At 44.8% G+C, this 11,621-nt stretch overlaps 2 protein-coding genes across 5 annotated transcripts in view; both read left to right on the top strand.

The window, feature by feature from the left end:
• The window catches only part of LOC110465950, a 34,722-nt gene extending 23,384 nt beyond the window's left edge, over positions 1–11,338 (top strand). For all 4 annotated transcript variants that reach the window (XM_021522162.1, XM_021522166.1, XM_021522164.1 and 1 more), the window contains exons 3-5: positions 483–570; positions 6,749–7,647; positions 8,873–11,338. In XM_021522162.1, coding sequence (XP_021377837.1) covers positions 483–570; positions 6,749–7,647; positions 8,873–9,733 — 1,848 coding nt within the window. In that variant the 3' untranslated portion in view covers positions 9,734–11,338. The remainder of the gene's footprint in view (positions 1–482; positions 571–6,748; positions 7,648–8,872) is intronic.
• Positions 10,628–11,014, top strand: LOC110465973 (bifunctional endo-1,4-beta-xylanase XylA-like). The gene has a single exon (XM_021522190.1). It carries the CDS (start codon positions 10,628–10,630, stop codon positions 11,012–11,014), a length of 387 nt encoding a protein of 128 aa, XP_021377865.1.
• Positions 11,339–11,621: the final 283 nt, after the last annotated feature.

The following is an 11,621-nucleotide window of genomic DNA, read 5'->3' as shown; positions in this document are numbered from 1 at the left end:
ATCAATTTTGTTTAAACTGAGGTGTGTGGATTCCCCTTCTTTGGGGCAGATTAGTGGGGCCCATTAGGGGAAATAGAGGAAAACATTAAAGATCCTTCTCCTTCTGTACCATTGAAGGGATTTTAACCTAACCAAACTTGTTTTAGAGAATCTTTGGGCAAAGGGAATTGAATATTTATAAATGGAAGATGCAACTTTGTTACTTGTACTCCTTTGATAAACCTGAATGGTACTTAGCAGGTTTTAAATTGAAAAATAAAATACCAGGTCAGCTATTAAGGCCCCTGGGCCTCTTGTTATGTTTACTGAAATTTGAATATGGTTGCAATGTGGGTTAAGTATTATATTGAGCAGCAGGGCTTAGTCCCACCACATGGTGGGGTCTGTTAGGGCAAATTGAAGAGAGAGAAGAAGAAAACAAATAAATAATGTGAAGTTCAAGTTATTAAACATGTTTACCTTAAGTATTAATTCATTTTCAGCTCATTTCTGACATGACCTCCAGTCAGATTGTCAATCGGTCGAGAAGGAACACAATTACCATTGGAGACGACTGTAGCTTTGTGTCAGGTTAGTGGAGGGCCAATGCAACAGGGCCTTATATTAAGTAGCTAATTCAATATACCTAAGCAACTCTTACTCAAATGTTTCCTTGGCAGTTTTATCACAAACCTGCAATAAAAGAAATCCTTGTAACTGTTATAATAATGACACAGGGATATGTTCCCAGGACTCGCCCTAAGGTCCTTGGAGCCACACCCAAGGATAAAACCCTCAGGTCCTTAGACCCACACCCAGGTATCAAACCCTAAGGTCCTTAGAGCCACACCCAGGTATCAAACCCTAAGATCCTTAGAGCCACACCAATGTATCAAACCCTAAGGTCCTTAGAGCCACACCCAGGTATCAAACCCTAAGGTCCTTTGAGCCACACACAAGGATAAAACCCTAAGGTCCTTAGAGCCACACCAAGGTATCAAACCCTAAGGTCCTTAGAGCCACTCCCAGGTATCAAGCCCTAAGGTTCTTAGAGCCACACCCAGGCATCAACCCCTAAGGTCCTTAGAGCCACACCCAGGAATCAAACCCTAAGGTCCTTAGAGCCACTCCCAGGTATCAAGCCCTAAGGTTCTTAGAGCCACACCCAGGCATCAAACCCTAAGGACCTCAGAGCCACACCCAGGTATCAAACCCTAAGGTCCCTAGAGCTACACCCAGGTATCAAACCCTAAGGTCCCTAGAGCTACACCCAGGTATCAAACCCTAAGGTCCTAAGAGCCACACCCAGGGATCAAACCCTAAGGTTCTTAGAGCTACACCCAGGGATCAAACCCTAAGGTCCTTAAAACCTCACCCAGGTATCAAACCCTAAGGTCCTAAGAGCCACACCCAGGGATCAAACCCTAAGGTTCTTAGAGCTACACCCAGGGATCAAACCCTAAGGTCCTAAGAGCCACACCCAGGTATCAAACCCTAAGTATCAAACCCTAAGGTTCTTAGAGCCACACCCAGGTATTAAACCCTAAGGTTCTTAGAGCCACACCCAGGGATCAAAACCTAAGGTCCTTAGAGCCTCACCCAGGTATCAAACCCTAAGATCCTTAGATCCACACCCAGGTATCAAACCCTAAGGTACTTAGAGCCACATACAGCACCCAGGTATCAAACCCTAAGGTCCTTTTAGCCACACCCAAGGATAAAACCCTCAGGTCCTTAGACCCACACCCAGGTATCAACCCCTAAGGTCCTTAGAGCCACACCCAGAAACCCCAAGGTCCTTAGAGCCACACCCAGGTATTAAACCCTAAGGTTCTTAGAGCCACACCCAGGGATCAAACCCTAAGGTCCTAAGAGCCACACCCAGGGATCAAACCCTAAGGTTCTTAGAGCCACCCCCAGGCATCAAACCCTAAGGTCCTTAGAGCCACTCCCAGGTATCAAACCCTAAGGTCCTAAGAGCCACACCCAGGTATTTACCCCTAAGGTCATTAGATCCACACCCAGGTATCAAACCCTAAGGTCCCTAGAGCTACACCCAGGTATCAAACCCTAAGGTCCCTAGAGCTACACCCAGGTATCAAACCCTAAGGTCCCTAGAGCTACACCCAGGTATCAAACCCTAAGGTCCCTAGAGGGATCAACCCCTAAGGTCCTTAGAGCCTCACCCAGGTATCAACCCCTAAGGTCCTTAGAGCCACACCCAGTTATTAATCCCTAAGGTCCTTAGAGCCACACCCAGGCATCAAACCCTAAGGACCTTAGAGCCACTCCCAGGTATCAAACCCTAAGGTCCTAAGAGCCACACCCAGGGATCAAACCCTAAGGTTCTTAGAGCCACCCCCAGGCATCAAACCCTAAGGTCCTTAGAGCCACTCCCAGGTATCAAGCCCTAAGGTTCTTAGAGCCACACCCAGGTAACAAACTCTAAGGTCCTTAGAGCCACACCCAGGTTTCAAACCCTAAGGTCCTTAGAGCCACACTCAGGTATCAAACCCTAAGGTCCTTAGAACCACCTCCAGGTATCAAACCCTAAGGTTCTTAGAGCCACACCCAGGAATCAAACCCTAAGGTCCTTAGAGCCACTCCCAGGTATCAAGCCCTAAGGTTCTTAGAGCCACACCCAGGTATTAAACCCTAAGGTCCTTAGAGCCACACCAAGGTATCAAACCCTAAGGTCCTTAGAGCCACTCCCAGGTATCAAGCCCTAAGGTTCTTAGAGCCACACCCAGGCATCAACCCCTAAGGTCCTTAGAGCCACACCCAGAAACCCCAAGGTCCTTAGAGCCACACCCAGGTATTAAACCCTAAGGTTCTTAGAGCCACACCCAGGTAACAAACTCTAAGGTCCTTAGAGCCACACCCAGGTTTCAAACCCTAAGGTCCTTAGAGCCACACTCAGGTATCACACCCTAAGGTCCTTAGAGCCCCACCCAGGTATCAAACCCTAAGGTCCTGAGAGCCACACCCAGGGATCGATCCACTCCCAGGTATCAAACCCTAAGGTCCTAAGAGCCACACCCAGGGATCAAACCCTAAGGTTCTTAGAGCTACACCCAGGGATCAAACCCTAAGGTCCTTAGAGCCTCACCAAGGTATCAAACCCTAAAGTCCTTAGAACCACACCCAGGTATCAAACCCTAAGGTCCCTAGAGCTACACCCAGGTATCAAACCCTAAGGTCCTCAGAGCCACACCCAGGTTTCAAACCCTAAGGTCCTTAGAGCCACACCCAGGTATTAAACCCTAAGGTTCTTAGAGCCACACCCAGGGATCAAAACCTAAGGTCCTTAGAGCCTCACCCAGGTATCAAACCCTAAGGTCCTGAGAGCCACACCCAGGGATCGATCCACACCCAGGTATCAAACCCTAAGGTCCCTAGAGCTACACCCAGGTATCAAACCCTAAGGTCCGTAGAGCCACACCCAGGCATCAAACCCTAAGGACGTTAGAGCCACACCCAGGGATCAAACCCTAAGGTTCTTAGAGCCACCCCCAGGCATCAAACCCTAAGGACCTTAGAGCAACACCTAGGTATCAAACCCTAAGGTCCTCAGAGCCACACCCAGGTTTCAAACCCTAAGGTCCTTAGAGCCACACTCAGGTATCAAACCCTAAGGTCCTTAGAGTCACACCCAGGGATCAAACCCTAAGGTCCTTAAAACCTCACCCAGGTATCAAACCCTAAGGTCCTAAGAGCCACCCCCAGGTATCATCCCTAAGGTTCTTAGAGCCACACCCAGGTAGCAAACCCTAAGGTCCCTAGAGCAACACCCAGGTATCAAACCCTAAGGTTCTTAGAGCCACACCCAGGCATCAAACCCTAAGGACCTTAGAGCCACACCAAAGTATTAAACCCTAAGGTCCTTAGAGCCACACCCAGGTATCAAACCCTAAGGTCCTTAGAGCCACACCCAGGTATCAAACCCTAAGGTTATTAGAGCCACACCCAGGGATCAAACCCTAAGGTCCTTAGAACCACATCCTTGTATCAAACCCTAAGGTTCTTAGAGCCACACCCAGGCATCAAACCCTAAGGTCCTTAGAGCCACACCCAGGGATCAAACCCTAAGGTCCTTAGAACCACATCCTTGTATCAAACCCTAAGGTTCTTAGAGCCACACCCAGGGATCAAACCCTAAGGTTCTTAGAGCTACACCCAGGGATCAAACCCTAAGGTCCTTAGAGCCTTCCCCAGGTATCAAACCCTAAGGTCCTAAGAGCCACACCCAGGTATCAAACCCTTATGTTCTTAGAGCCACACCTNACCCTAAGGTACTTTGAGCCACATACAGGTATCAAACCCTAAGGTACTTAGAGCCACATACAGGTATCAAACCCTAAGGTCTGTAGAGCCACACCCAGGTATCAAACCCTAAGGTCCTTAGAGCCACACCCAGGTATCAAACCCTAAGGTCCTTAGATCCACACCCAGGTATCAAACCCTAAGGTCCTAAGAGCCACACCCAGGTATCAACCCCTAAGGTCCTTAGAGCCACACTCAGGTATCAAACCCTAAGATCCTTAGAGCCACACCAAAGTATTAGAGCCACACCCAGGTATCAGACCGTAAGGTCTGTAGAGCCACACCCAGGTATCAAACCCTAAGGTCCTAAGAGCCACACCCAGGTATTTAACCCTAAGGTCATTAGAGCCACACCAAAGTATTAAACCCTAAGGTCCTTAGAGCCACACCCAGGTATCAAACCCTAAGGTCCCTAGAGCAACACCCAGGTATCAAACCCTAAGGTTCTTAGAGCCACACCCAGGTATCAAACCCTAAGGTTCTTAGAGCCACACCCAGGTATCAAACCCTAAGGTCCTTAGAGCCACACCCAGGTATCAAACCCTAAGGTTCTTAGAGCCACACCCAGGTATCAAACCCTAAGGTCCTTAGAGCCACACCCAGGGATCAAACCCTACAGTCCTTAGAGCCACACCCAGGGATCAAACCCTAAGGTCCTTAGAGCTTCACCCAGGTATCAAACCCTAAGGTTCTTAGAGCCACACCCAGGTATCAAACCCTAAGGTCCTTAGAGCCACACCCAGGTATCAAACCCTAAGGTCCTTAGAGCCACACCCAGGTATCAAACCCTAAGGTCCTTAGAGCCACACCCAGGTATCAAACCCTAAGGTCCTTAGAGCCACACCCAGGTATCAAACCCTAAGGTCCTTAGAGCCACACCCAGGTATCAAACCCTAAGGTCCTTAGAGCCACACCCAGGTATCAAACCCTAAGGTCCTTAGAGCCACACCCAGGTATCAAACCCTAAGGTCCTTAGAGCCACACCCAGGTATCAAACCCTAAGGTCCTTAGAGCCACACCCAGGTATCAAACCCTAAGGTCCTTAGAGCCACACCCAGGTATCAAACCCTAAGGTCCTTAGAGCCACACCCAGGTATCAAACCCTAAGGTCCTTAGAGCCACACCCAGGTATCAAACCCTAAGGTCCTTAGAGCCACACCCAGGTATCAAACCCTAAGGTCCTTAGAGCCACACCCAGGTATCAAACCCTAAGGTCCTTAGAGCCACACCCAGGTATCAAACCCTAAGGTCCTTAGAGCCACACCCAGGTATCAAACCCTAAGGTCCTTAGAGCCACACCCAGGTATCAAACCCTAAGGTCCTTAGAGCCACACCCAGGTATCAAACCCTAAGGTCCTTAGAGCCACACCCAGGTATCAAACCCTAAGGTCCTTAGAGCCACACCCAGGTATCAAACCCTAAGGTCCTTAGAGCCACACCCAGGTATCAAACCCTAAGGTCCTTAGAGCCACACCCAGGTATCAAACCCTAAGGTCCTTAGAGCCACACCCAGGTATCAAACCCTAAGGTCCTTAGAGCCACACCCAGGTATCAAACCCTAAGGTTCTTAGAGCCACACCCAGGTATTAAAAACCCTAAGGTCCTTAGAGCCACACTCAGGTATCAAACCCTAAGGTTCTTAGAGCCACACCCAGGTATCAAGCCCTAAGGTCCTTAGAACCGCATCCAGGTATCAAACCCTAAGGTACTTAGAGCCACACCCAGGGATCAAACCCTAAGGTCCTTAGAGTCACACCCAGGTATCAAACCCTAAGGTTCTTAGAGCCACACCCAGGTATCAAACCCTAAGGTCCTGAGAGCCACACCCAGGGATCAAACCCTAAGGTCCTTAGAGCCAACTCCAGGTATCAAACCCTAAGGTCCTTAGAGCCACACCCAGGTATCAAACCCTAAGGTCCTTAGAGCCACATACAGGGATCAAACCCTAAGGTACTTAGAGCCACATACAGGTATCAAACCCTAAGGTACTTTGAGCCACATACAGGTATCAAACCCTAAGGTACTTAGAGCCACATACAGGTATCAAACCCTAAGGTCTGTAGAGCCACACCCAGGTATCAAACCCTAAGGTCTGTAGAGCCACACCAAGGTATCAAACCCTAAGGTCTGTAGAGCCACACCCAGGTATCAAACCCTAAGGTACTTAGAGCCACACCCAGGAATCATGTTTGTGCTCATGTGTTACATTTCATTCAAAACTTATCACTAAGGACCCAAATGAGGTTATACCTTTGTTATAAATGTTTGTATTTTGTTACACATGTTTATTGATTTAACAGCGGTTTGTGGTCTTGACTCCCAGGAATTAATTTTAGATTTAGATTTTAGACTCATGTTGTTACTGGTTTCCCTCTAGAGGGCAATTACATTTTGTGGGAAAGTACACTTTGTGGATAATCCTATTTTTGATCTTTTGTTGCTACAGGTGGATCCACGTCTTCAGGTTCAACCAATGATAAGTATGATGAATGGCCACAGTTCTCTCCCCTTGGTTCCATGGACAATCTGTATGAGCCAATTGTTCCCAAGGAGCCACCTCCTCCTCCACCCAATGGGAATGTGTATGACCCTGTGTCCTCCAAGGCTAGCCAACCTGCACTCAGCTTTGTGGCCAGTTGCCAGCTACCGACAGAGGGCTATCTGGAGCCGGTCAGATCATCAGATTTACAACGGGATGCGACTCTTCAACAGTCAAGGGACACAACTCTTGATTATCCGGATCATGTAGACATAAGTGAGGAGAGACGTATACTGTTAGCCTCGCAACCAATTTATGAGGAGATAAACGGTTATACTAAAGACTTTCCAGTGAAACAACCCCCTGTGTCAGATACAAAGTGTAAACTTACTGTCAATGTTAAGTCTTCATCATCGTTCAATGAAAAAGACGTTCAGGCAACACCTGTTTCACCGTCAGCCTCCCACAATGCATTTTCTTCAGAGTCAGAGTCGTCCTCTGCATCAAGTACTTTAAATCGACCCAAACCAATTCCCAGGAAACGCCCTGGGAGGAAGACCGAGAGTACTGGCTCAGAGCAACCCTATGTAGCCATGAATCGGCCAAGCATAGCTGTGGCCTTAAACGAGGTAGAGGTTCGCGACATGCTGAACCAACTCACGTCACAAATCTCACAGACATTAAGTGAAATTTATACGCAATATGAACGAGTGTTTACCAAAGAGACTGTGAATCTCAACATCACTGGAGCGGGGCCAATCAAATGGGTAGACTTTGATATCTACGGAAAGCCCATCCACACGTCGGAGAGGTGTGTTGTTTACAACGCTAAGCTGAAATTGACTTCCACAACCTGTCAGCTGATGGTAAGGATGCTTACATGTATATAATATAGGTATCTAACAAAACAATGAATAACATAACCCACGTTATACTCCCGACTAACTGAGGGGGGTATATATAGGTATCTAACAAAACAATGAATAACTGACCCATGTTATACTCCCGACTAACTGAGGGGGTATATATAGGTATCTAACAAAACAATGAATAACATAACCCATGTTATACTCCCGACTAATTGAGGGGGGGTATATATAGGTATCAAACAAAACAATGAATAACATAACCCATGTTATACTCCCGACTAACTGAGGGGGGTATATATAGGTATCTAATAAAACAATGAATAACATAACCCATGTTATACTCCCGACTAACTAAGGGGGTATATATGGGTGGCTTTGTCAGTGCTCCCGTTCATATGTGTGAGTCCAAGTGTAATCCCTATCTAGTTCATTTTACACCACAGTATGGTAATATTGAGTTCTACACTTGATTACATTTTGATTGTAATCGGTCCATGTTAAAGGGTCAAAGGTCATGCATGAAGATCACACAAACCCCAGAACACATTTGGTTTATATTTACACCAAAGTATGGCAATATCAAACTTTACACCAAAGTATGGCAATATCAAACTTTACACCAAAGTATGGCAATATCAAACTTTACACCTAACCAGATTTTGGTTGTTATTGGTTATAACTGATAACAGACTATTTCCTTATGGGTGTAAATCGAAGGGGTTAGAGGGAATTAAGAGGTGGAAGGTATGTCTCTGTGAGAACTCATTCAAACAAAATTTGTATGGGTTACCTATGGAATTCTTCAATTTGTAAATCAAGAGTGTAGTATCTGTGTATGGTATCTGTGGATTGATTAAAGGGACACATTCCCTGTAGTATACAAGTTGGATACAGATGTGGCATTAGTATAGGGATATGATATATAATACCTGTCGGAGAAGATTTATTTATCAAGTCATGTTCAATTTGCCATCAAAACAATGTCAAACAAAACTGCTGTAACTTTGTGAATTGAATACTGGGTTATGATGTCATAAACATAGCAACAAATAAATGCCGAAATATTGGGAACTCTTTTTCGATGCATTTGAACAATATTTTAAGAAGAGATGGCAATGAATTGTAAAAAGGGCATAGAAAATTCATTGAAACAGTTATGTAAGACGATAAAAATACCATGTCTAGAATTCTGCCTGATTTGATTTTGTTTTTGATTTTCCAGCTTCTGCATACAAAGCCTGACTTGACCAATGTCCAGCACTCAAGCCTGCTCAAACCGACGGTCATCTTCACCGACAATATTCCATTCTCATATCTAACTGAGGACTTCATCAAAACTAGCCAGCTCTTGCAAAACCTACAAAATCCTGTCAATCAATCAAACCATGCCAAGTGTTTCGTAGCCATTGGTCTTTTTGATGTCAACGGCGATCTGAATCACAAGCTTGCAGCCTTGAAGGATGGCTTCAGTGCTGACCCCGGTAACTGTTCTACTGAGCTGGAAACCCTTCTGTTTTATATGTTACAACTGCTTAGTGCTATCTCTCACTGCCTCGACCAAGGGTTCACGCTGGGCGAGGCGAACTTTAGAGACGTGTTCATCGTTACTAACAGCAACCATTGCCACGGTGATATCATTGCTTTTCTTCCTCATCAACGGTTGCACGATTCGTCAAATGTGGATTCTGTTTGTGAGCTCCTGGAGCGCTATTTCACCGACACTCTTGTCAATGTTAGCGACGAGGACTATGAGAAACATTTCTCCTGTATCGCCACCATTGAGCGCATGCTGCAGACACGGCGCTTGGACTCCTTAGCCCTCGTAAGAAGCTATGTAGAGTATCTACTTTGGGGCCCAAAGGGAGATAAATGGCAGAGCGGGGCGGAACGTCTGAGTAATCTCGAACCCCAGCTTTCCATGTGGCTGGAGCGCGAACGCGCAGCTCTCATTCACAAATTTGCAAGCATTCCTATCGGTTCAGTCCGAGACTGTTCAGTGCTAGATTTCTATCGCATGAAGTTTCTGCTTAAAGCAAGCGCTGTGGGCATGTCCGAGTGTATGAGACATCATGTGTCGTACTGACCACCGTGTGTTGTGTAGGTTGTAGAGATTACTGTCCAACAGTATATAGCCGTGTTTATAAACACATGTACAGATTGTGTTATAGATCAGTAGTAACTCCGTGGAAGCTATGTATATACCGGGTGTGTCTGCCTGAGTGTGATCAGATCTCTACCTATAAATGTATATACCTGGTGTGTCTGCCGGAGTGTGATCTCTACCTATAAATGCTATTTAATATGTATGTATCCTGGTGAACTTCAAATGGTTAAAAATAGTGTTATCGTTTGACTTTCATGTTTGAAATCTCAAGTGATTTAATTTTTATATATTGCTCATTTCTAAGACTTTTCTTTAATTTCAGATGAATAATATACCAAAACTTCTATGTTTGTTGAGAAAATAATTGACTTTTAATTGAATATCGAAATTAAAAATTCTACAAGTTTCTATACAGTTACGCATCTACTGGTGTTATTGTCAAAACCTGAGAGAGTTACTGCCCTTGTGGAGAAAATAATTATATCAGTGTTTTTCTATTGATCATGTTCAGATTTGAAATCCATTGTAAAGAGCCTTGTCTCTGTATTTCATTATTAATGTTTATATGTGAAATGTTATTTATGCTACAAATTTTATCCTGATTTCTTTTTATAAATATTTTACACATAACAATGCACTTTGTCTAAACCAAACTCCTGTCTAAACCAGACATCTATCTAAACCAGACTCCTGTCTAAACCAAACTCCTGTCTAAACCAGACTCCTGTCTAAACCAAACTCCTGTCTAAACCAGACATCTATCTAAACCAGACTCCTGTCCAGACTGTTATCTAATTGAAATGGCCAAATAATCTGGTCCAGACAAAGAATAAAAAGTAGAGGCTCTTAATCATTATGGAACTCGGCTAAATGATGTGGTTTGAGGGCTGGAACTCCAACCACCGAATGATGTGGTCTGAGGGCTGGAACTCCAACCACCAAATGATGTGGTCTGAGGGATGGAACTCCAACCACCAAATTATGTGGCCTGAGGGCTGGAACTCCAACCACCAAATTATGTGGCCTGAGGGCTGGAGTTCCAACCACCAAATGATGTGGTCTGAGGGCTGGAACTCCAACCACCAAATTATGTGGCCTGAGGGCTGGAGTTCCAACCCCCAAATGATGTGGTCTGAGGCCTGGACCTCCAACCACCGAATGATGAGGTCTGAGGGCTGGAACTCCAACCACCAAATGATGTGGTCTGAGGTCTGGAACTCCAACCACCAAATGATGTGGTCTGAGGGCTGTCTGGTTTAGACAGAATGCCCTGTATTGGAATGTTTTAATGTAAATGGACTTTTAATCAAATGGTGAGGTACATGTAAAATGACCATGGCTTCCTCCAGATTTTAGAGAAACATGTTTTAAAGACTGACTACAAAAGTTACACCTTGGATATGTGAGATGTATAAGTTCAGATGTAACTTACACCTTGGAAATGTGTAATTTTTCAATTCAGATTTTACACCTTGGAAATGTGTAATTTTTCAATTCAGATTTTACACCTTGGAAATGTTCAGATTTTACACCTTGGAAATGTGTAATTTTTCAATTCAGATTTTACACCTTGGAAATGTGTAATTTTTCAATTCAGATTTTACACCTTGGAAATGTGTAATTTTTAAATTAAGATTTTACATCTTGGAAATGTGTAAGTTTAAATTTAGATTTTACACCTTGTAAATGTGTAAGTTGTGAAATCAGATGGAAATGTGTAATTTTAATACACTTTTCATTCTTGTTTAATATTTGTGTTTTCTGTGCCAGTTTGTGTAAATTTAAAAGACACTCTTTTTTGTGTCTTAAACTTTTGTGATTCTTTACATGAAGCAATTTTCTAGTAGCTGATCAGGAGTGGCCCCAC

The sequence above is a fragment of the Mizuhopecten yessoensis genome, unplaced genomic scaffold (assembly GCF_002113885.1).
Source record: "Mizuhopecten yessoensis strain PY_sf001 unplaced genomic scaffold, ASM211388v2 scaffold11109, whole genome shotgun sequence".
Lineage (NCBI taxonomy): Eukaryota > Metazoa > Mollusca > Bivalvia > Pectinida > Pectinidae > Mizuhopecten > Mizuhopecten yessoensis.
Note: the sequence above shows the minus strand (reverse complement) of the source record. Positions and strands in the feature narration are given on the sequence as shown.